Source organism: Molothrus aeneus, chromosome 12 (assembly GCF_037042795.1).
Source record: "Molothrus aeneus isolate 106 chromosome 12, BPBGC_Maene_1.0, whole genome shotgun sequence".
Lineage (NCBI taxonomy): Eukaryota > Metazoa > Chordata > Aves > Passeriformes > Icteridae > Molothrus > Molothrus aeneus.
This window is the reverse complement of record NC_089657.1, coordinates 8,930,845-8,955,457: the sequence shown is the minus strand read 5'-3', so window position 1 is coordinate 8,955,457 and position 24,613 is coordinate 8,930,845. Positions and strand designations below refer to the sequence as shown.

Genomic DNA, 24,613 nt, shown 5'->3' with positions numbered 1-24,613 from the left:
TTTTTTTCCCTGCCTGAGAGTTTTATATTTTTTCATGTCAGTACTTTTCACTTGAGTCCTTGGGCTCGTAACGATTACCATCTCAACAATTACACTTGGGTCTGTTTTTATTCTTCTTATCTTGCAGGGCTTTAGTTCATGGACTCTCTCACAGCTCAGCAACAGTTTTCTCAATAAAGCTGAGCCAAGGTCACCCAGTGTTGCATCACCAGATTAGTCCTTGGGCCAAAGACAGCTGAATGCTTGACTGACAGTTGTTATGTGGCTATAGTTATTTGGAAATAAATGGCACTAGTAAGTCACTTTCAGGCTGAAGGATGGAAGAAGTTGTTGCTTTTGCTTAGGGTGTTCACATCTGGCTCTTCCAGATAAAAAAAACCCAAAAACTCTAAAGATTGTTGCCTCTGGTGCTTCTCAGAGAATCATTAAATAGATATCAGACATTAAAGAATTAGTGACACTTTCCATCAACACTAATCCTTTTCTGGTTTACTTATAGTATGCTGCTGGTTTCTTGCTCTCCTAGGTGTGAGTAAGCAGTAGAGTATAAGGTGTCTGGTAGGGTTGTTGTGCAGTCTCATGTGCCTTCCTTCCTCACCTACTGAGGAAGTGACCATTTCTGGTCATTCATTTTCTTTTTTACTTATGTGCCTAGTGATGTTGTGGGATATATAATACCATTTTTGGTATTTTATAATACCATTTACCATTTTCTGTTCAGAGATCTTGCCTAGGTATCAGTGGGTTTAGAGTGTCTTGGGGTTATGATATACACATACCCTGAAGCTGGAGTTGAGACAAACCCATAGCAGCAGGTGAGCAGTTGGATTGAGCGTGTCCCAGAGGTCCTGCAGCAATGCTGGCACTGGGAAAATGGGTAGAGATGGATCTGAGTCACTCCGGAGGCCTCACTGGGTAACACACATGCTGTGAAATGTCACTGTTAAAGATAATGAAAATGCTTCTCACCCTGCCCAGAACAGTGTATTGTTCAGAAGACAAAATATTGACAAAACACAAAATATTGTGCAGAGGAAACCAAGTAGATCCTGCCCATGTCTATCAGGAGTGAAATGCTTTAGTAGGAGACAATTATTGTGAAAATAGTATAGATAGAAGCAGCTGAGAATCAGGCAGTTGAGTTGGAAAGCTCAAAAAGTTCCATCTCACACAGCAATAAAAGGACTATTTGTATAACAGCAAAAAGCTGTTCTCAAGGTTTGTACTGGGATGTTGTCTAATAAAAAGTGTTTGCTCTGTTGTTTTCCAGAGGGTTGTATGATATTGTTGTAGCAAAAGACAACCAGTCTCGCTGTGTGGGCCGCTACGATAACCACGGCAGTTTTGGCGAGCTGGCATTGATGTACAACACTCCTAGAGCTGCCACCATTGTTGCCACAACAGAAGGAGCCCTTTGGGGACTGGTAAGAAAATGAAGTTGCTCTCATATCATGATTTTTTAAGCAGTAAGCAGTACCTCACCGTGTCCAGAGCTCCTCTTGATATGGCTCCTCTGCTCAGAGGTATTTTATCAGGACCTTCTATCTCATCTCCTGGCTGGACAGATCCATTGTGCAAATCTTTTTGGCTGACTTTCTGGAACAACTTGTCTATAAAAGCTATATCACTAGTTCTATCTGTCCCTTTATAGTTTTGCTTTTACTGTAATTGGGGCTTTTGTTAGGGGGGAAGAAAAACCTCCTGGTTTTATTTTCATCCTGCAGAGGACAGTGGAGCCATTAAAGCACCATATCTAAATTATGTTCTTTATTTTCAACTCACCTTCCTGCCATTTTGTCTCTTAGGGGAATGGGAATGTGTTAAATATCTTCTTGAGGATGTTTGTAATTTAAAGAGGTCAGAAAACTGCCCAAAGCTTTGTTTTCCTTCACAATAAACTGTGGTTCTGTTACCTTGGAAGAGGTTCTCAGGTCAGCATGACCTATGAGATTCGAGCTAAATGATGGCGTTGCTTTGTCTCTAGCCCAGCAGTGCTGAATGTGAAGCTGCAGCCATTAGTTTCCTTTTTTAGTTCTTTTCTCTGCACTATTTGGATGGGGTTATTTTCCCAGTGCTCTCTTACTCATCTCTGAGGGTTGGCATAATAAGTGGATTGTGCGATCAGCAGAGCTTCGAAGCCACAAGTGTTGTGAGCCCCGGGCTCCTCGCTGGGGGCTGGCCGCTGTTGTGACCTTGGTTGTGGGGCTGATAAGCTGCTGCTGCTGCACGTGGCTGTTCCTGCCATCCCCGCCTTGCTGGGAGATCCGATTTCCCTTTTATTTGTGATGTGAAAGAAAAGAGTTTGGTAAATCAACCAGGGAGTAATGTCAGAATCTCATTTCTGAAGGAAGACAGAACAAAGCAGCTAGCTACAAACTGAGCTCATTCATAAAAGGAAGAAAATGAGAAGATGATTCTTTGTTCCAGTTTGCCTTTGAAAAGAACTGCACAAATTGGGTTAATTTTGGATTTAGTTTTTCTGTGATTATATTCAATTAATTAACAAGGTGTAGATGAACAGGGACCTCTTGCTAATCATCTGTTCTGTAACATTTTATTAACTAAGGTTGCATTTTTATCTCAAACTTCAGTTACTTCTTCCAGTTACTCTGTTTGTTGCCGTGTTTTATTGTACTGTTTTGTCCCTGATGTAATTTAAACATATTTTTATTAGTATGCAGAAGTCATTGCTTAAGCTCTTGGTTATCTGCCTTTTGGGAAGTGTGGATTACTCCTGCTGCATTGCAGGCTTAGGCCAACAGAAATCTGGAAGGCTCAGGCACAAAGCAGTTGCCACAGTGGGTCCCTTCTGGAGGAGGGAAATGTCCTCAGCCTTTGCTGCTGAATGTGTCTGGGGGAAACCTCACGGTCACACACGCTGCCTTCAGAGCTCTGCTTTTTTTTGTTCAAATACTGCTGCTTCTCCTCCCTCACTGATACTCTCAAGCAGGTGAATTCTGATTTTTTTATGCTTTTACAATCCCCCCACAGTTTCTGCGTCTTTCTGCTTCTCCAGACACAAACATTTGAAGACACTTTTACCACTGAAGAATTCCTTTAAAAACAGAAAAATCCCTTATGCTTTATTATCTGTTTTTCTACTTTGGATAACAATAATACCATCCTGCCTTTCATCTTCCTCATCCTTCAACTTTAATGTTCCACTGGTATCACCTCTATTATAATCCTCATTATACTTATAATATATAGTATATAATATATATAAGTATATAATTATATTATATACTTATAATACAATATATAGTATACTTACATCACCTCTATTAGTCCTTATTATACAAATACCTAAATAATTATTTGCAGCCTGCATCCTTTAAAGATGTCCACTTACTTGAAAATACCTCTTCACCTCAAAATGCTGCCGCTTAGGTACCAGCTGATGGTTTTGGGAATCGGAGGAATGGCTCTCAGGATGTTTCTGGGGGTTTTTTTTTGTGTGGGGGATTTTTTTGTTGTTGTTTGTTTTTTGTTTTTTTGTGGTGTTTTGTTTTGTTTGTTTGGTTTGGGACTTTTTGGCTTTTTTGGGGGGGTGGGGGGGGTTATTTTGGTTTTTTTGGTACCATTTTCCTGACCAGATTTCTGCCCCTGTCCTCAGACTTTTTTTGTTTTTTACACTTACGGTCCCAGCTGCGCACGGTGACCTGCAGCTGTGGCTCTGTTGGCGGATCCCGGCGGGGCAGACGCTGAGAGGAGCCCGGTGCCCTGCGGTGCCCTGCGGTGCCCTGCGGTGCCCGGTCCCGGTTCCGTGCGGTGCCGTGCGGTGCCGTGCGGTGCCCGGTCCCGGTTCCGTGCGATGCCCGGTCCCGGTTCCGTGCGGTGCCCTGCGGTGCCCGGTCCCGGTTCCGTGCGGTGCCCTGCGGTGCCCGGTCCCGGTTCCGTGCGGTGCCGGTGCCGCTCGGGCCGCGCTCCCGCTCCGCTCCGCTCCGCTCGGTGTTGGCGGAGCCGCCGGCCCCGCAGCGCCGCCCTGTGGCCGCGGGGCGCAGCGCCGGCGGGGCCGGGGGGATTTTGCGCCCTTGGCGTTTGATACGCTGTTCCTGAGCTGAGAGCAGTATAAAGCTTCAACGCTGGAAATCTGTGACTCAAGTAGAGAAGAGTCCAATCAGACTTAGTTCTGCAGTTGCCTTAACAAGTGCTGGAAATGCCAGTTTTCACTGGCTTCAGCTGGAAGAGCGAAACTTCTTCATTTGATGCAGAAGCATGATATATATATTAGCAAACAGGCAAACAAAACCCCAAAACTCAACCCAGAAAAACTGTATATAATAGAACAAAAATTGAATCCCTAAGTGGTTGTCTGAGAAGGACCAGGTCTTGCAGCTCCCTATTTTTTAATTTGTTATTGCCAGAAGTGCTCTTAACAGGAGCTGTTGTAGTCAGCGTTGTGGTGGATGTGGTAGCACTTCAGCAGCTGATTTCCCAGCCCTGGCATTTGCTGTAAATACTGGTTCATGTTTGTCAGTTCTTCAAACAGGGAGCATTTCAGTGAAGAGGAATAATGAATTTCTCTGTGCTGTTTTTGCAGGATCGAGTAACGTTCAGAAGAATTATACTGAAAAACAACGCAAAGAAGAGGAAGACGTATGAATTATTTATTGAGTCTGTGCCCCTTCTTAAATCCTTGGAGGTAAAACCTCTCAGAGACATCTGCATCAAATTCTTGCATTAGCAGCAGCTCCAGTCAGTGTTCCTGCTATCTATATCAGAAATCTGTTGTTTTTGCTTAGAACAAAATACTGCTTTGGTATCACATACACTAGACAAATTAATTAGCATTGCTGAAATAGTTTTAGGGTTTTTTCCCCAGATCCTTTATTCACAATAGCGATTTGCTTATTTTTATCTCAGTCTGATTTTTAAAAAGTTCTTGACATAAAAAAACCCCCACAGACCAAAAATATGTATTTCAGGGAATAGGTATCAAAATGCAGTTTGGTAGTCAGGGCTGTGGTTGCCTGTGAGGGTGTGCTATTGAAGTAAGGATACTGGGAATTTGGCCTTTATCAGCCAGGAATGGTTTTAAATTTGATACAAAGGTGGGGGCTGTAAAGTCTTGCTTTAAGCTTAACTTTATATTCAGGAGTTAAACTGCTAAAGGGAAGCACTGTGACTTGGGAATGCAGTCACACTGTCCTGTTAGGGTGTGTGGTGCCTGAATTTAGGAACAATGTGGAAATTGTCTCTTCCATTGATTCACCCTGTATTGTCAGAGGGCTTTTGGAACTGACCAACCTGCTTTTGCATTAGTCTGTTTCTGCCTTAAACCATAATTTAACTTTCCTTATAAAAAAATGCTTTCCAGCATTAATCTTTAGTATTTGAGCTCTTAATCCCCTTGGGAGAAGATTACAAAATTGCAAATATCATTAGGTGTGAACAGCAGCCTCTACTGTGTGTTATTTTGGACATACATTGTAGCTGTGGAAGGGATAAATTCCAACACCTTCTCTCTCAGTGCCTGGCTTAAACTGGTTCTATCAATGTGACTTTTTTTGAGCACAGAAATGACTCAAATATTTAAAGATACAGCAAAATAACTCATTAGCACTGGATGGCTTTTTGCATGACACATTGCAGTTGAATCATGCATGGACCAGAATTTGATTTCTCAAAGATAGGCAAGATGAAGGTGCACTTGGGGAATGAATGGATTGATTGCAACTGAATCATCTGCTGAATTTCAACTGTTAGGATTTTCTTCCTTTCTTGGTATGATTTTTTTTTGTGCTGCTCTGAAGCAACAAAATTGTTTTGTGGGGTTCTAAATATATTTGGGTGGTGGGAAACACTGGAGAGAACTCATTTCTCCCTTCCTGTTTGTGAAGACTCAGTCAGTCATGTTTCCTGGCATGGCAGGTGCTGCCTCCTGCCCTTGCTCCCAGTGCACAACCCTTGTCCTGGTCATGTCACCTTCCTCTTCACTCTAGGAATGAGTTCTTGGACACAATTCCTCCCACACGCATGTTTAAGTACATAGTGGTTAAAATATTTTTAAATGTTTTGCTGGTATTTCTCATTAGAGTTTGTTCTTAGGAAGTTTATAACATTTTTTCGGAGTGTTTTCTTCAAATTTCAACTGAATCTTAAAGAAAGTGATTTTTCCCCCCCTCCCCTTTGCTCTAAACCAACCAAATCAGATATTTTTTGAGTGGTCAGAGAAGCACAGGGATGGGACACTAGACAATTTTATTTCCCTGTTGATTATGGTAATCTTAACACCTGTGTTGCAGTATTATGACAATGTCATTTTGGGGCTATATTTATAAATTGTGTGTTTGTGTGTCTAGTAAATGTCTGTTCATTTCAGGAGGGGTTGTAGAGATTCAGGAGAGTTCATGGAGATAAACTATAACTGATTATTGTTTTTAATTTTCCTCTTTGTTCCAGGCATCAGAGAGAATGAAGATAGTGGATGTTATAGGAGAGAAGGTGTATCAAGATGGGGAACGTATCATTTCTCAGGTACTTGAAATCTATAGTTCTTTTTATCATTCTCCTTTCTGTGCTTCTGTTTTTTCTGTTTGGAATTGACTTGCAGAGTTCTATTACTTGGACCAACTTGGCATTTATTCTTTTAATATTTCAAATTTATTTGACCACTTCTTGAGTGTTTGGGGAATGGACAGTATGTATTTTGCTGCAAATTTATTCCATTACTTTAGCTTCTTGGTATTTCTTCTCTCATCTATGTTTTTTAAGTAGTCTTTGCAAGGATTCAAGATGAGTGTGCCTTCAGAAGCTGAAAATTAAATGTTTATGCAGTTTTCCATGAAATGCCCCATGTAGAGTTTTCCTAGGCTCCTATGGCCAGATTAAACAGGGAGTCACTAGCTCTAAGAAACTGTCAGGGTTAATTGAAACCATTGTTTTTTCTTGTGATTTCCTGAGGTATTTCAGTGGTCTGGTTTCAGTTGAGTCCTTTAGTGATTGGGGAATGTTTTGTCTGCTGCTGTAGATCAAGGCAGGGTGGTAGAACATGAGGCTGGATGAACTCACGCTGTAGCTGTTGGATTTTTTTTTGACTGATAGAAATAACTTTTTGGAAATAACTTTTTGGAACACTGTTACAGACACTGGACTTTTGCATCAAATTTAGCTGTGGGTTGCTGTGTTGTAAAAGTGCTCCAGTTCAAGTAGAAGTTAATGCAAGAAGGGCTTACCTGAAAGTGCAGGTTTTTGGTTACAGTGTTGTTCTTGTTGTATAGACAGAATATGATTCCTTGATAGTGTCTTGAATAGTTGGTCATAATTATCTTGAATGTCACATAACTGACTATAGGAAGCAAGTTTGGTGATGACTGTCAAATTACTTCACTCCAAAAATACCCTCAATTTTTAAAGTTGAAACTCCTTTTGCTTAAGACCCTGAGAAAACTGAATTCTCAGCAAAATCAGAGCTTATAAATCAGAATCAAAATGGGAAATTCATACCATCAGTGATCCAATTACACAGTTGGTTTTATTCTTTTTTAATAACTGAATTAAGGGCAAGGATGTAATTATCCTTAAAAAGAGGATTAATAGTTTGGATAGGTCTGGGTGATGGTAGTACAGTGCTAAGAGATGATGAAATTCTGTGCTTGGAAAAGATATGATAACTCTGACATTAAAGCAGTTGCATCAATACCAGGAACCTCTTTTCCCTTGTGAGTAATTTAAAATTTTAATTACCTTTCTGGAATGTGACCCTTCAGTTAAGGGCAGTAAGCTTTAAAGTACTTGAAAATTGTTAGTAGTGTTATGAGGGTGTCTCCCACTCACTTTGTTTCCATTCTTTAAAAAAATAAAAGACTCTTTCAGCAGTTACTCTTTCAGCAGTTAGCATAGAACATTATTTCATGCTGTGATGGTTGGCAGTGGTGAATGAAATGTTTGCACTGGATGGCTTATGACCATCCCCAGGAAGCTTAGCTAAAGGCCTAATTTCTTCTGTAACTCCATGTTTAAATCTTGCATCATCTTCTCCCAGCCTTGTTTCATACTCAAGTTACAACCATTTCTCTCCATCCTTCCCCTCACATTTATCTCCTTACCACTTGACTTAATGTCAGATTTCTTTCTCTCCTCACTTTGTTTCAGGTTTTTCTGGTGAGCTGCTCCCATTCCCTTATCAATTCCTTTTCCAGCCTTTGTCTCCCTGAAGCCTTTAGTCCCTTTGCTTTTGATTTGTAGCAGGAGGCACCTTGCAGACCTCCACTCTGATTTCCAGCCATATGCCAGGCCCACAGGGGCAAAGAGAGGAAATGTCCTTCCTGTCACAGATAAAATTAAAATTATAAAGTGCTGGTGGAGCTCTCCAGAGCAGATGTAAACTGGGATCACTTGAAGATTTTAAACATGATGAGGTTGAGAGAGATGTGAAAAATGTTCTAGAACCTCTCACAGAATGACAGAATAGTTGAGGTTGGAAGGGACCCCTGGAAGTCACCTTGTCCAGCCCCTCTGCTCAAGCAGGGCCATAAAGAGTTTAATGTCACCTTCTTCATACTGAAAGAAACAGTCACTGTTAAATAAATTCTCTGTTTATTTAAAATTTGCTTCTGAAAATTCTAGGTTCTGCTTAGTTTCACTAGCTATTGCCTATTTCCATTGGGATCAGAAGATTTTCATTTAAGTGATTTTGCTATATATCATCAATCTCCTTTGTGTTTTCCTTTCCTCCTACCCCCTTACTGAATGATGTGCACCTTCCCTGTGGGCTCCTCTGCTGCATTACCCAACCAGTCACCTTTTAATGTTAAGAATCTGAGTGTTTGTCAATTCTAGCAGAGGGCCTAGGTCAAAGTGAATACATGTATACCATTTATACATACTTTCACAATCAAGTAAAAAAGAATTTATTTTAGCTTTTCTTCTTCACAGGGTGACAAAGCAGACTGTTTTTACATTGTAGAATCTGGAGAAGTAAAAATCTTGATTAAAAGCAAGGTGAGTTCAAATTGAGTGATTAGGCTTTGTATTAATCAATCTGTGATTTGACTGATTAATACAAGAGATGTGAAAAAGCCCACCCTGAGTTATTTTAATATATTATTTTATGATGTTGATCATCGTTATTCGTGTGATGTAGGTTGTAAAATCCCATACCTGTTCTGAAGCAGTCAGAAGTCATTTTACTAAAGTGCCAAGGTCTTTTGCTTCTGTCTGCTGCTCTGCAAACTAACCTGACATGTCAGAGACTGAGAGAGCCTGCAGCTCAATCCATCCCATCCCTTCCCATGCTGATACACTTTCCCTGGCCTTAAGGGTGGAGATGAAACTTTTCTTCCATGATTGTAGAAGATTGCACATTACAAAGTGTGGGGCCTGTTGTCTTCAGTGACACACTAGGTGTTGGCATTTGCATGGGTCTCTGTACAGTCTGAAGCAGCCAGGGGAGCAGCATGTGGTGCATGATAAAGCCTGTGTTAGGCTACACAGCAGCAGTTCCCAAAGCTGTAGCAGTAGATACCTGCCTGTATCAAAACTTGTGGGCTGGCACACATTTTTCTTACTTCCAGTTGAACCTGGTGTTGAGTTGTTCTACCATGACTTGGGAGCTGCTAGTTTGAAGGCCTGAAACCAAGGAGCTTTCACAGGTGTAAAGTGTCTGGGATTATTAACTGTGGGCTTGTACAGGGACAGAGCTGTGTGCAAATAATGCAACTGCACTGTTTGACAGACCATGACGAGTAAAGAAGCCAATCAAGAGGTGGAGATTGCCCGGTGTCACAGAGGGCAGTACTTTGGAGAGCTTGCACTTGTTACCAACAAACCCAGAGCAGCCTCTGCCTATGCTGTTGGGGAGGTCAAATGTTTAGGTAAGCAGGTGGTCTGTGTTTCTAGTCATCCTTTTCTGTTCTTTGCTTGTCTCATGGACCATGCTTGAGTGAGCAGCCATTCAAAACCCAGCAACCTTTTGGTAACTTGCAATCAGATTCCAGAAGCTGGGAGCATGGGCTGGAGGGGAGCTCCAGGTGGAAGCTGGAGAAGCACTGCTGCTTCCTCATGGCTGATTTTCTGTTTTCTGTGTGTGTGGCCTGTACTTGTTTGTCACACAGTCTTCAGGTCATCTTTTAATACCACTATGGGGTGTATTTGCTTTCTGTGTTTATCCTTGAGATCAGGTTTGTATTTCATTAGTTGTTTCACCAAATAACAGTGCAGAGAGGAATCAGAAACATGATTTCTGTTTCTGTGGTTTCTTTTGAAGTGTCAGCCCTAAGTGGGTTGAACTGAACGTCTGTGTTCTGAGTTCAAAAAGCAGATTGGTATTTGGTGTCCTTTTTGACAAACAGTCTTGTTTTCATCTCTGTTCCATTACAGTCATGGATGTGCAAGCATTTGAGAGGTTGCTTGGACCCTGCATGGACATTATGAAGAGGAATATAACACATTACGAGGAGCAACTGGTGGCAATGTTTGGCTCTAGCATGGACCTGATGGATCCAGGGAATTAGGCACAGGGTACCTCAATGCCTTCTTAGTTCAAGACACAGAAAAGCCTCCTATCAGCAACACAACTCACAAGGACAACGGACACTACGGAACAGTTACTGCTGCTGTTTTCTTGGGCATTTTAGAAACCATAAACAAGTCTCAGCACAGATGGATTGCTCACTCCTCCCTGCCTCCACTTTGCTGCTGATACTTCATTATTAGAACTAGATTAAAGATGATTCTAACCCTATGTTCACTTACTTGGTTCAGAATGGCGTCTGTCCAACAGTTCAAGTGCCTGATACGAAACCCAAAGTGTGCAAGACATAGGAGCCTCCTTCCTTCTGGGTGTCACTGTTGGGGTAAATTGTCCCTTCACATTCTCTAGTGGGAGGTTGCCTGTTCTGCAGAGGCAGCCTGTGGAATACAAGCCTTTTATGGGCTGATTGCTTTCCTTACACAATGTCAAATTTGCTTTTAATTGTAGCATCTGGGTTTGAAGTTAAAGTATCAATGGAGCCAATGAATAAGATGGCACTGAAGTTTTGGTCCACCTGCTGAAAGCAAGCAGGTAATAAATATAGAGAACTCTTTAAACCAAGTAAACTGAGCTGGGGACATGGGAGAGTCTGCTTAGCAACCAGATGCAGAAAACGTATTTTAAGTGTTTTCTGAGCAGCAAAGAAAATTGGTTTACTCTATGCTGTCCAACAAAGTGCAGTGGTTCAGATCAAATGGCCTGAAAGTGTCATAATTGTCATCTCCCCAAATTTGCTCCTTGTTCCTGACACTGAGTACATTTTATGGTGGTGAGATAACAATATATGACCTTCTCTTGCTTACAGAGATCCTTTATACTGCTACATTTCCCAGGGTGCAGTTGTTGACTGGGTCAGTTTTAAAGCTTTTTAAGGAGGTGAATGTTTTGTAATTTAAATGAAGACTACTTCTGTACTTGTTTACAGGAGCTTCCCCTAGTCCTAACATTTCACAGTATTTTAACTTCATTAGACACTTGAATGCTTCCAAATACCACGTTGATTTGCTAAACTTTTCAAAAGTTGGCAACATTTGACTTTGTAAAGCAAATGTCTTTGCTAACTATGCAGTTGGTGTGTTTGAGGAGTCTTTTTGGTTTAGGTGATAACTAAGCTAATGATGTTTATCTAAAATACCTGTTAAATTTGCAGCATTTATTAGGTAGATTCTGTTTCTATAGCTTTAAGGACCTTAATTGGCATATGGCTGAGATTTTATCAGGGTATTATCTAAATAAGAATCAGACCACGAGAAGGACATTTTTATGGTGTTCAAACAGACTATATATATTAAGACACTGAACTTGGAGGTAATAAATCTAGTGACCCTTTGAGTTTGCATTCTTCCACAGCTCATGCAAAGCATATTGGTGTTTTATGGGGTTATAAAATTTTAATAGTGAATACTAGTGTAACAGAACTTGCTCTTTTTATTCATGGCCATGTAAGCAAGAATGGAAGGATGCTAATCTTGAATTCCTGCTTTTAGTTATCACAGTGGACATTTCTCTAAGGCATGAGATGCTTAGCAGCAACTCTAAGTTGATTTCTGGACAGTTTTTTCCCCATAGTGGATGAGCTCCTCCCATTTCCTGCAATATGAGTAAGATGGAAAGTTGATAAATTTGAATGACTGTTGTCCAGTTACTGTAATTGCAGTCATATTTTTATATAATGCAAATGATTTGTAATGGACACCACTGAACTTGGTGTTTCCATATTATTAAAGTTCTGGTCGTGATGTCTAGTGGCTGTTCTAACTGCATGTATTTTAGAACAGTGAATTTCACTTGCTTTCCTGGGCTGTTTCTTTGGCATAAGTTACAGCCAAAGAAGCAGCAGGTACTCTTCACTCATGCTTCCAAGGTTTAACACCAAAGACAAAAATAATTGTTATCATCACAGAATTTAAAAAACCAAACAAAACCCAAACCAAACCAACAAAAAAAAAAAATAAAAAGAAGGAAAAAAAAAAAAGAAAACCAACTCATCAGCTCCTTGCAGTGATAGCAGAAAAAACTTTTAAGATACTTTGGGCTCCATGACAAAGAGAGTTTCTGAAGCCAGCTCATGACTGTCCTGTGAACCAAACAGGAACTGGTCTCTAAACCAGCCTGAATTTCTGTGCTGCCTAAACTGTCATGTGAGCTAAAGAGAAACTTGCTGTGAATAATCACCAGCTGGCCTTTGCTGCTTCCAGGCAGAATGTCCTCTCCTTTATCCAGAGGAGCCTGGCAGGTTGGGCTGCCTTACAGATGGATTCTGTAATGCCTTTGGTTCTGTGCAGGACAGGGCTGTAACCTCAGCACAGGCAAACACTGGCAGTTGTTCCAAAGCTTAACCAAAACCCAGGCAAGGCTGATGTCAGATTCTTGAGATATTTCTGCCTCGAAGGCAGAATTTGATGGCTTCTGAAAGTTAAAGACAAGAATATAAAATCAAAATATTGGGATCCCATGTGAACAAGAACAAGCTTTTGAAGTTTTACGTTTCTCTGGGCTCCCTGGAGCAATGGAAACTGGGCAGTGTCATCCTGCACCCAGGGTCTGTGCAGCATCATTCTGTGGTGTAGAGAGGCAGCTGGAGCTGGCTTTGAACTGAAAGGGAATGAGCTGCTAAGAAGGCTCATCCATTTAAGAGCTATAATGTGCAATGTGCCTGATTAGTTTGGTCTGGTTTAACCAACCTGTTTGTACAGTTTTGGAGCATGAAGGTGGTGGAAAGAAAGCTTCTTTAGTAAGATACTCAATATTGCCAGGAATCTGGTTAGAGCACCAGCACTGAGCAAAAGTGGGTGATGTGCAAGTGCTGATACTGAGTCCAGGGAGCAAGTACAGCACCTGTTTGTGACCATCTGCCCCATCCCTGTATCTCAGCTCGTTCCTTTGCACTCTGTTCATTGCAGTTGTTGCAATGAGGTAAGCCCAGGTGTTTTGTTACCACTCAGTGTTGAGTAAATCTGCCACTGAGTCTCTGAAATAGGCCCTGAAGAGAGATTTAGTTTTTAATAAAACAACTCAGCAGCAAAGTGGGTACAGAGGATCATGTTTTCGAGGCTTAGAGGGAGACATCTCCTGTTTGTGATTCCCTGCTTGTGATTGTTGTGAAGTCAGTGAGAGGAGCTTTCAGTGATTAAATATCTGGCACTTGGTATTTCTGTCTAATGTCACAGCACAGGTTTAACAATGTAAAAGAACAAAAAAGTGTGGAAGTGCTCCCTTAGAAACAAAAGTGCAGAACTTAAAACTTTGAAAACTAAGTGCAATTTTGCACAGAGGGCAAAAAAACCTTGAAACCCCTTTGAATGTCACTTCCATTCTTTCTTTCTTTTGCTGAAAGCAAACTTGTTCTTGACTTGTATTTGTAAACTAGTCTTGCCAAAATACACGTTGGGTTTTTTCACTTCAGATAATTTTTGTTGTTACAGTCGTTGCTGATCATTTCAACTTTTTTCAAACCATAAATTTTATTTCAAGAGGCCTTCCCTGTGGATTTCCTCTTGGTGCTCTGCAGCACTACACTGCTCTTTCAAGAGGCAAGAGAAAGTCACCTCACAGGAGACACTCAACACAGCTTAGCTGGCTGGAGCTAATAATGTGCTACTAATTTTCCTCTGTGGGGCAGGAGGGGAATTAAATTCTGCATAAAGTTACTACCTCAAGGCTCCAAGTGCTTTTAAAGGTCTTTCACTTGGGAGAATTTAATAAGACAGTTCTTTAAATTGATCTGTTCTTTTGAGTTAAATGGGTTTTTTTAAATTGATTCATTGAGGGACCCTTAATTTAATTCATTTTACTACTTGATTTTCAAAGGATGAACAGCTGCGAAGTTTGATTCTTGCACTGTAGTGTTGAACATGAAAGAAAAATATCTGCCATATAAAACATATGGTTTTAACAAGTTAAACCACTCTGGGGTTCAGCTTCACTTTTGGTTAATAAAAAACTGACCTGTTGTGTCCAGCCTTCCTGTACAGTCCTGTGTGTGCTCGTTATTGACTCGCTGCAGCTGACACAGCCCCAGCCTTCCAGCAGCTCCCTGGATGCACTGGGAGTGCCTGAGTGAGTTCCTCTTGCAGCACCTGCCCCACTGCAGTAACAGAAAGAGATTTTATACATCACCTGACTTCCAAGTTTTGCTGCTTGGTGATGAAATTTTACTAATATCTTAAAAGTAATACTTCTGTAGGTAGTGTTGGTCCCAGTAAAACTGGCTTCTCTGATATAAGTCTGCCAAATTATTGTGGAACTGATTTATTGAGCACTACAATAACTGGTTCTCAGTTCCCAGGAGAAACACGGTATTCCTGAAGGTATCTTGTTAGCCTACACTTACAGCTACTGAACTTTATGTGGCAAACTGCCTTTTCTTTAACCTAACTAACAATCTGAAAATTACTTTCGTACATGTGAAATTATATTTGCTTTTGCTGAAGTTTTGTTTCTGAATGTTTGGCAGAGTTTGGTACGTTTGGTACAGTTTATGTACCATTTTAAAGCCAACCCTGGAGCAGAACTCAGGTAGATTGTGGTGCTAAGCTTGAGAAAGCTCTGCTGGAATAATGAGGACCTTTGCACAGACTGAGCTGTGTGAAGGTGCAGGCAAAAGGTGTCCTGTGAGCTGGGCCTTGACTCAGGCATGCTGGATGTACATTGGGCTGCTCTGTAGTGGTACCCTGCTGGGGTTGATGCTAATTCCGGGATAAACCTTCTGGTAAAAGAAGGACGATTCTGTGAAGTTCTTTTGAGGATAATGTTTAATTATTTCAGCAGAGCAAACGTACTTCCATCCTTTCTGCTGTTTCTGTGGTAAGGATACATTTCATGCCAATCTTTAGAGCAGGTACAAGATACTAAAACTGTGTTATTTTATAATCTCAACTGTTGCCTGGTGAGTGCAAAGATAGGCTGACAGGCTCGTTCTGTCCACTTCTCCAATTCCTTTCAGCTGTGTGTCCCTGCAAACCTGAGGCTGGGGCAGCAGAGTCTCCTCAGTGTTTGTAAGCTTTACCAGGAGCTGCCTGGGGAGCAGCCCCTTAGCTCGGAGGCCCAGCGCAGCCGCGTTTCTGTGCCCGCCTGCAGCGGTGTGTTTGTGGCGCGGCTCTCCGTGTTTGCCTTCCCGAAGCTAAAGGCTTGTGTGCCGCGCTTGGTCTGTTCCCGCCGCTTCCCAGAGATTCGTCTCAGCCTCAGACACTGCTCTGGCTCTCCTCCGCCCGCAGGGCTGCGCTGGGGGCCGCCCACGGCGCGTTCTGGCGCGGGGCTCGGTGTCACGGGCACAGCTCCGGGCCTGGGCCGGGCCACGGCGACACCGGAGGCGCCGCGTGGTTGCCATGGCGACAATGACCCCGCGCGGCCGCCGTAGAAGGGGCGGGCGAGCGGCGCGCGCGGCCCGGCGGGGCGGGGAATGGCGGCGGCCGCGTTTGAGCGGCGCGTGCTGCGGCGGGCGGCCGAGCATCACTATCTGCGCGTGCGCCTGTGAGCGGCACCCCCGGGACCCTCCGAGCCGGGACCCCGGAGCCGGGACTCCCCGAGCCGGGACCTCCCCGAACCGGGATCTCCCCGAACCGGGATCCCCGAGTCGGGACCCCCGAGCCCCCCTCAGAGCCCTCCTGGCCCCTCCTGACCCCTGTGCTCTCCTTCCCGCAGGGAGCTGCCCGACGGCGGGGCCCGGCCGAACGCCGCGCAGTTCAAGCAGCTCGTGGTGACCGCGCTGAGGGAGCTGCACGGAGAGGTGGGACCGGCACCGGGACTGCGGCCTGTCCGCGGCCAGCGGCTCCGGGCTGGGCCGGGAGAGCCTGGCGGGAGCGGGGTGCTGTCCCCTGGCACAGCCCAGGCTGCGGAGCAGTGTCCGAGCAGGCGGGCCGGGGTGGATGGGCCGGGTTTGACCCGCCGGTACCCGGTTACCAGCCAGCCCTCCCGACTCCCTCCCACTGAAGCTGTGCGGTTCAGTTCGGTGCCCGCAGCCATCCCGAGCAGCGCTCAGGGTCAGGTTGGACCGGGCTTGGAGTAGCCTGCTCTAGTGGAGGGTACCTCCGAGCATGGCAGCCGGGCTGGAGCTGGGTGAACTCTAAGGTCCCTTCCAGCTCAAACCGTTCTTTGAGAATTGTTTTTAGAATTTGTGGTATTGATGCTTTTGCTGTAGAGAAGCTTTAAAAAGAGAACTGTGAGAAGGGAACAGCTTTTGGATGGGAAAGTCCACATCATTGTTTGTGCTCTGTTTACTCTATTGCTGGCTGACTTTAAGCAGATCACGTCACCTCTTGGTCTGTGTTTCTCTGGCTGTAATGTGGAAATAAAAGTGGTTTCTAAAGAACTCTGAGAGGAAGGGTGCTGTTAAAAATCCAGTGATGTTGTAGCTGAAACACTTGTGTGAGATTTGAGCATAACTATAATACCTTTAATGATTTAACATGCTGGGGGTGAAATCAGTTGCCTATAAACCACGGTAAGAGCTTAGAGTGATATTTACTAAATAACATTTGTTTTCATAGGTTGGAGCAGCTTTGCCTGTTGATGTCTTAACATATGAGGAAAAAACTCTGTCTGCCATATTAAGAGTCATTAGCAGGTAATGTGCAGTCAGTCTGTGCCATGAAAATATTGTTCATAAGAAAATAGAACTCTTAAACTAAGAATGGCCTGTGAAGAATCAAGCCTAACTTGCAGATATTTGCATACAGCATGCAGAAGATAATCACTGAGTCTTGGTAGCTTTGTGCATCAGTACATTATTCCTCCTTTAAACCACAATGATTGTAATGATTTTAAGACAAGAAGTAAGCATTGCTGAGGTAGTGACTTTAAATCTCTTTCTATAGTAAAGATGAGAACGGTTACTCTAAATGGTGATGACAACTCCAGGTGATTTGGTTGAAGAATGAACTTTAATGCACACTGAGAACAAGAACGGTTCTGGTAAAGTGAACTTGAGGTTGCAGTACAAATGTCTGTGTCAAAGACAAGAGACTGCAGCCACTGCAGTAATCTTTCAAAATGCAGTTTTGCTGCTAGAACTCTGTGGTGAAATTTCCTGCTGTTAAACTGTTAAGGGTTTGTTACACTTCGCATAACATACTTTCTATTTGAGATGTCTGTGCTGCAGGAAAAAACAGAAACCCCCAAATTTTATTAATATATTTTGTTTTCTTTTTATCTAGTGGCCTTGTCAAGCTGTGGAGTGCTCTAACCTTGCTGGGCTTCTACCAGAACAGGAGATGTGCCTTCCACGTGCTGCAGGTAAAGCCCTGTGGGGCTGGGTGCCTTCCCCCAGGTGTCAGCTCTGGCTCTAAGCTTGGCAGGCTGCCTTTTCATAGAAAGATGTCCTAGATGCAAAAATGCCTTGCTTTGGGAATTAAGTACCTTCCAGTGCAGGTCTGTGGGCCCGTGTTTGAGCAGTTCTCATCTTAAAATGAGTACAATGTGACAGTAGTGGGTGTCTCATAACTGCATGGTTTCAGTCCAGTGGCAAGTCCTGAGGTCATTAATACATCTGCAAGAAAATAATTTCTGGCAAGTTCTGTTCATGACCCACATTTTGGTCCAAGTTTTATTTTCCCTACTCCACTTTCTGCCTTTCTAATGGTTACTGTCAAGTGACCTTGTTTAACATGCATTTCCAGAGCTTATTTTTTTCCAGAGGACGCTGCTTAATAAAATGAGTTCTGAGAATTCTTTGTTTCTGAAGCCATGGCTGGACAAAAGTCTACTCAGGCATAACTCTAAGTTTTCAATCTATCATGTGAAAGGAAAATTGAAGTATTTTCAACATTGAGAGCATTTGATGATGGGTTTTTTAAAGGCTTTAGTTGTTCAGTTTTGTTTGTTTTTTCTTTCCCCAAACCAGACATCTCCGTTTCTACTTGCGTTATCTGGCAACAGTAGAGAATTAGTCTTGGACTGAAGGCAGTTGTTGGTTCAGCTGCATGCAGGAGAAGTTCTGGAAATGCTGTGGTCCTTCAGGCATGGAATTTCTGGAGGGATTTTCCAACAAAGAGCCTTGACAAAGCCAATGTTTATCAACTCACTGCTTGGACATCGTGTGTTTCAGAACTTACACATAAAAGTTGGAGACAAAGCTGAACTTAGCAAGGCTTTTACACAGAATGATGTAGTTACTTTTTCTTATTTGACAGGTGACACAAATCCTTTGCATTTAAATGAAGAGTTTGCAAAGAAGTCTAGGTTTGGGAGAACTGTTGTCCATGGAGTTCTGATCAATGGACTTATTTCTGCAGTTCTGGGCACCAAAATGCCTGGTCAAGGATGTATATTTCTTTCCCAGGAGATTCGTTTTCCAGCTCCTTTGTATGTTGGTGAAGAAGTCACAGCTGCAGCAGAAGTGAAACGACTGAAGGGTTCTGTTGCACACATTTCTGTATCATGTCAGGTCAGAGAAAGTGGGAAAACTGTTATGGAAGGGATGGTGAAAGTCATGGTGCCAGAGAGTTAGAGCTGTTCATCATGTGCAACTTCAGCATAAAGGCCAGAACCCAATGTACACTTAGCTTTGAGTCTCTTTTTATGTGACATCACTAAAACCAGTAAATTTGCAACAAAAGTCTTTCAAAATGTCTGAAAGTGCACAAACTTAACCTTACTAGAACTGCATTAAAATTAGAGCTTTTCCTTTTTTCACCACGATGGGTTTCTCTGCCAAGGTGAACTAGGCACTTGCTGTGACAAAGTGGCTCATTCAGACGAGCCTTTGTGCTGCCCCAGTGGGAAGTTTGGACTGGTGGGGCTCACACTGAGGCTGTTCTTTCTGGTAAAATTGCAGACCACACCAGCAAAGTTCAGTTAAAACTTGTTCCTTCTGTACAAAGCAGCTGTACTGCCAACAAGCACCGGGGAGGGGACAGTGCTGTGTTCAGAAGCAGAACAGAAGTGGAGGTGCTTACACACATGTACTGCAAGATGTGTTGTAATCTGCATGGCAGCTCCAGCTGGTGTTTCTTCTGAAACTTGCCTCCCAGAAAGAGAGTGAAGGGGGCTTTAAAAAATATATTGTCACAACTTGTACTTACTGTATTTGTGCTCCTGAGGGCAAGACAAACAAGGGCAGATGATTTGAGTACTAACTGTATGGCTTCTCTCTCTTTGCTTAAATGTGTGAACATGGATTTCCCTTTGTCCACTGAAAGTACCTTGGTAGAGTAGACTTCTGGCAAATTCATTAGTAAATCATCTGGGTTAAATTATTTTAGCACTGGCATAAGATTGTTATATACTAAGGAACTTCTTTTAGGAAGGATTGAGGCCATCAGGACTCAGCCCTCCAGGTGGTGGCTCATATAACTTCCTGGCAAAGTGTCTGTTATCCCCCTGTCTTCTCTGCAGCAGAAATGCATTTGAAACTTTCCTTGACTGCAAATAACCTCGGGAGTTGTCTGCTAAGGAAAGAGAATTTCTCCTCAACCTGTGATGAAAGCTGCTGGTGAAAGAGCTGCCCTGCCAGAGTGTGCTGCACTCTAACCCCAGGTGTTAGTCACACTGGAGCAGAGGGAGGGGTAATGTCTCAGGTGTTTGACTCCATGCCTTCTCTTTCCAAAGCTTGGAGTTTGGCCTGTTTGCCATCTGGAAGCAGTAATGAGGAAGAGGTTTCCTTATCTCTTGTCTGTAGGAGCTGTTTCACTTCAAGTTTCCTTTCCTTCTGCCTCAGGTCACTGCCTGTCACTGGCTTTTGCTGGACAAAGCACTTCATCCAAGCAGGCCCCCTCCTTCCCCTGCCTCTCCAAGTGGAAGTTGTCTTATTAAGACCTCTTAACAACGCATCAGAGCTGTGCCTGACCTCCTGGGTCGCTGCTGGAGCAGTAGTTTGGGGAGTTGGGGTTGCTGTTCCAGCCTGGCTGCTGAACCACAGCAACACAGCCCGTTTTCCTCTCATCGTGGAGCTGCAAGACACAGAGATGAAGCTGTTCATGACACCTGCTCCAGGTGTATGACAAACTTCAGCTCTGAAGTCTTACAACACCTTAAGTGAGAGTAATTCCTGTGTATGGTGTAAAAAGAGGAAATGCAGACAGGTGGCCAACTTGTAGGTTCTCAAGCACTAAGCAGTATTCAAATAGAAAGTTTCTTATGCTGCTGCAATCAAAGTCACGTTGAGGAATTCAATTGTTAACAACTTTAAATCTGTATTTTGAAAAACAACCAAACCAGAAACCAAAACCCCACAGAAGATCAAACCTTAAATTCGAGGAATTGAGTAAAATATACAGGATATTCTGATTATTTTATTAACACAAAACCCCCTGAGAGGTAAAGAGCAGCAAGTGCCCTTATAATTTTCCTGGTCTCTTTGGGAGGACCAGCAGTGTCTCAGGGCTGATTCCCCCGGGGCTTCAGCTGCTATTGTCGCTGTCAGTGCTACCGGGGGCACCAGGCACGGGAGGCTTGGGTGGCGGGGTGACTCGACTGCACTTATGGCCTCCCCTCCAGCCCTTTTCCCCGCGGAGACGAACCTCCTCGTGTCCTCCATCCCGTCCTGTCCCCCATCCCTGCCGTATCCCCCATCTCTCCGTGTCCCCCATCCCTCCCTGTCCCCCATCCCGCTGTGTTTCCCCCATCTCTCCGTGTCCCCCGTCTCTCCCTGTCCCCCGTCTCTCCCTGTCCCCCGTCTCTCCCTGTCCCCCGTCTCTCCCTGTCCCCCGTCTCTCCCTGTCTCGCGCTCCCGGGGCGGGACCCGCGCGGAGCGTCAGCCGCGGCGCCCCCTTGCGGCGGGCGGTGGCAGCGGCGGGCGGCGGCGCTAAGGCCCCGCGGCGGCGGCGGCGCTGCCGTGTTGACAGCGGCGGCCGCGCCGGGAGCTGCTCCGGGAAGCGGGTTGGCGGCGCCGGTTCTCCGCTCCCAGCTCCGCTATGGCCTTCATGGAGAAGCCGCCGGCCGGCAAGGTGCTGCTGGACGACACGGTGCCGCTGACAGCGCAGATCGAGGCGAGCCAGAGCCTGCACTCGCACACGGTGAGCGGGGCAGGCCGGGCCGCGGGGGCAGGCGGGAGCGGCCGGGGCGGGGGAGGGAATGGAGGGAGCCGGTAACGGGGGGCGCCGGAGGGTGCTGGGGGTGCGCGGGACCGGCCGGGGCACGGCGGGAGCGGGGCTGGGCGGGGGCCTGAGCCGAGCCCGCGGCAGCGGGGCCGGGGGTGGCGGGAGGCGGTGGCTGCGGCGGGGCACTGCGGGGTGCGCTGGGGGCGAGGGGGAGCGGTGCGGGAAGCAGCGGGGCCGCGACCCCGCAGCGCGGCTCCCAGCGCCCCGGAGCCCCGCGGTGGGAAGCGGCGGTGCCGCTGCTCGTTGGGCTCCTTCGTCCCCTCTCTGCCCGCGGGGCTCCCGGGGACAGCCGGCAGCACCCCCAGGAGGGACCGGGGGGCTGTGCGGGGGCTGTGCGGGGCCGGCTGCTGAGGGGTTCGGCTGCCCCGCGGCCGCTCCGAGCGGGCCTGTGGGTTCCTGTGATTCCTGCTTCCCTCGGGGTGTGCAGCCCGCGGAGCAGAGATGGGCTCTGCCTGCCGCGTTCCGGTGGCGGTGATGGAGTTGCACGTGAGCGGGCTGCGTTCGCCTCCGGGTCCTGCCGTGGGGCCGAGCGGCGGCTGCGAACCGCAGAGACCCCGCAGCCCCAGCCCCGTTTCTTAGCTCCCCGGAGCGGTGGCACTCAGCAGAACAAGCCCTGCCGTGACTTGGGTGTCACAGATTAATTCTTTTGGGATGCCTAGGACACATGCACAGTGCTTCCATAAGAACTGTCTTTGAGCATGCAGCAATAGTCCAAATTCTACAATGTTCTGTTTGCAGTTATTTTCCACTTTGAAAACCGGGTTTCATTATAGTATGACCTAGCAGTAGCATGAATCAGAGGACTGGCTATAATGAGCTGAGAGCAGGGATGCTGGAGAGGAGGCCAGAGGTAGCTCAGCAGCAGGTACTCCAGCTGGAAGCTTGCTTTAAATGGAGAGAAGGTTTCCTTATGTCCCTTCCACAGCTCTGATTCCTGCATTGTGGATTGCTTCCTGGTTCCTTGCATCTGTTGCATACCCTTAACCTGAACAACAATAACTGCAGGTTCACCATGGAGTACACAACTAATTTACAGACTGTCTTATTAAATAGTCTTCATATAAATAATTCACACCTAAGAAGTGGTTTATTTTTTGTATGAGGAACTCACATTTATTGACGTTCCAGTCTTTCTCTGAACAGAAGTTACCTATGAGAGATTGTCTAGGAGGTCTTGTGAATCCAACAGGCTGTGGCTCTCAACTGGTGCAACTCCTCTTCTTATAAGTAAGGCTAAAGAGGTTTATTTCCTGGCAAGTGTGATGCTTTTTACCTGATTCAATAGCTGAAGGATGGGTGTGCCAAGTCCTGTGAGAAGTTGTGTAACTCCTAATACTCCCCAGCAGACCAGATTATGTTTCGTTAGTAGCTTGTTTCCTTATTATGCTTTTTTCTTAGTGCAAATGACAATAGTGTTTTGTGTTCTTTCCTTTGGTTTGCATGATTCTGTTTGGAAAGAAAAAGTCACAAGATTCTTTTAGAATGATCACTTGGAAGAACTTTTGCAATCCAGACTCTTCTTGTGTCATCTTGTCTGAGGGAGTGCGATAGCCCCGTCTTTCATCTCTGTATTCTGTTCCTAACAGTTGTGCAGGAAAATTCTCTGCTGTTTTCTTCTGATCTTTTCTTAATAACAGAATGCTGGAGCACTGTGCCTTTTGAGTTAAAATCTGTCTCTAAGATACATCTATTAGTAATTGTTTGTTTTACTGCAGAAGCCCTGTTGATAGCTGAAAGATGGCTTGAAGTGTGTGTAGCACAGATGGTTTATACAGAGCCAGTGTGGGATAACAAAATACAGGAAGCCATTAACAGAGACTTGGTTTCTTATTTGATGTAAGTGGACTATTCTGTCATTTCAGATACTTCATCTTATGTCCCTGGTGTGTGAATAGCTTGTTTATTGGTGGGTGATGGTGTCCCTGATTTGAACTTCCCTGATTCAAAATAAGCTGCAGAAATAAATCCTTGTCTTTGAAGAAGTGTGTAAATGAAGCCTTTCTAAGAAATAAGGGTTGAAGTGTTTTTGTGGGGTCTGAAAACTGTATTTTACTTTGTTAAATTATAGCTAGAAGAAAGTAGATTGTCATTAAATGAATGCTTTTCAGTTTTGTTCTTCATTCCACCTCAAAGTGGTATCTTCAAAAGATGTAGATCCATAAAATCCTTTATCCCAAACTAATGTTTGGAGAACTAGGCCTGTTCTAAAGCAAAGGCAGCCATGAAATTTTTTTTTATTCTTTTGTCAGGATTATATATATTAAGATTTTAAAATGTTGTTTAGTGTTGAAAGAGTTGTTTTAAACTTGGGTTTGTATTTTTTTTCCTGTAGATCATAGCTTCTGAAAGCACTCATATGAAGATGGCTTAGGCTGAGTTTAGGTGCAACTTTAACATGGCAACTGAACTACTAATTATGTAAACCTTCTGTTGGTGCTGAAAATAGCCAGTATTCTGAAAAACAGCTAAGGAAAAGGTGAAGAATTTCAGGAAAAGCTCTGTAGACATGGTGAAATATCACACAGAAGACCAAAGCTTGTGTCTAATGTATAGTTTGCTTGTGTATTGTTCTAAGCAGTTTCTGTTAATTTAAATTTAGTACAACAGACTGGGTAAGTGTAAACTTCATAGCATTGAATCAAGGGCTGTACTTGGCAGAGGCTGAGTTTCTGTTTCCTGAGGCTGAAGGTGAAACTAAAAGAAACAAAACTGAAAACAAAACCTGACACTACTATGTTCTTACCTGAATTCTCCAGAAACCTCAGAAGGGATTAAGCTACTATGGAAAATGGACTTTTGGGGATTTGCACTTTTTGCTTAGTAAGAGTATGTCAACCCCCCATAAATGGGTTTTTAGATTGCTAGGGAGCCAACTGCCAAATTACCTGACAGGCTCACAGGCTCAGCAAGCTTCGTTCAAGTCAGAAGAGCTCAGGAGATCTTACTGGACTTAGTTCATCTGAGCTGGAACATAATCTCCATGGTTTTGTATTGCAACAAAGAAATTGTTCACTGAGGTTTTCTTTCTGTGTATTTCCAGTCATAATTGGAAGAGGAAAACGATGCCTTTCTATGTTTGCAGAAGTTGTTTCTTCTGCTT

General features: G+C 44.3%; 4 protein-coding genes across 11 annotated transcripts in view; all 4 read left to right on the top strand.

Moving 5' to 3' along the window:
* Positions 1-14,448, top strand: part of PRKAR2A (protein kinase cAMP-dependent type II regulatory subunit alpha) — a 59,974-nt gene extending 45,526 nt beyond the window's left edge. The window contains exons 6-11 of the mRNA XM_066557969.1: positions 1,271-1,424; positions 4,544-4,645; positions 6,406-6,480; positions 8,881-8,946; positions 9,680-9,818; positions 10,324-14,448. Coding sequence (XP_066414066.1) covers positions 1,271-1,424; positions 4,544-4,645; positions 6,406-6,480; positions 8,881-8,946; positions 9,680-9,818; positions 10,324-10,457 — 670 coding nt within the window. The 3' untranslated portion in view covers positions 10,458-14,448. The remainder of the gene's footprint in view (positions 1-1,270; positions 1,425-4,543; positions 4,646-6,405; positions 6,481-8,880; positions 8,947-9,679; positions 9,819-10,323) is intronic.
* Positions 14,449-15,871: 1,423 nt separating this feature from the next.
* Positions 15,872-18,430, top strand: RPP14 (ribonuclease P/MRP subunit p14). The gene is made up of 5 exons (XM_066558010.1): positions 15,872-15,949; positions 16,121-16,205; positions 16,966-17,042; positions 17,632-17,710; positions 18,318-18,430. The coding sequence occupies exons 1-5, from the start codon at positions 15,879-15,881 to the stop codon at positions 18,372-18,374; spliced, it is 369 nt and encodes a 122-aa protein (XP_066414107.1). The 5' UTR covers positions 15,872-15,878; the 3' UTR covers positions 18,375-18,430.
* HTD2 (hydroxyacyl-thioester dehydratase type 2) lies at positions 18,417-19,551 on the top strand. The gene has a single exon (XM_066558009.1). It carries the CDS (start codon positions 18,417-18,419, stop codon positions 18,921-18,923), a length of 507 nt encoding a protein of 168 aa, XP_066414106.1. The 3' UTR covers positions 18,924-19,551.
* A 1,683-nt stretch (positions 19,552-21,234) lies between these two features.
* The window catches only part of PXK (PX domain containing serine/threonine kinase like), a 33,206-nt gene continuing 29,827 nt past the window's right edge, over positions 21,235-24,613 (top strand). For all 8 annotated transcript variants that reach the window (XR_010784399.1, XR_010784398.1, XM_066558186.1 and 5 more), the window contains exon 1: positions 21,235-21,429. Coding sequence is in view for 6 of the 8 variants with exons in the window: in XM_066558186.1 (XP_066414283.1) it covers positions 21,328-21,429 (102 nt within the window). In the remaining 2 variants the exon portion in view is untranslated. The remainder of the gene's footprint in view (positions 21,430-24,613) is intronic.

What these genes read in the sequence shown, in the direction of transcription:
- RPP14 (XM_066558010.1), top strand. Translation starts at nt 15,879, where the DNA reads ATGGCGGCGGCCGCGTTTGAGCGGCGCGTGCTGCGGCGGGCGGCCGAG. An exon ending in TGAGGGAGCTGCACGGAGAG is followed by an intron (nt 16,206 to 16,965) that starts GTGGGACCGGCA and finishes TTGTTTTCATAG; the next exon opens with GTTGGAGCAGCTTTGCCTGT. An exon ending in GTGCCTTCCACGTGCTGCAG is followed by an intron (nt 17,711 to 18,317) that starts GTAAAGCCCTGT and finishes TCCCCAAACCAG; the next exon opens with ACATCTCCGTTTCTACTTGC.
- HTD2 (XM_066558009.1), top strand. Translation starts at nt 18,417, where the DNA reads ATGCTGTGGTCCTTCAGGCATGGAATTTCTGGAGGGATTTTCCAACAA.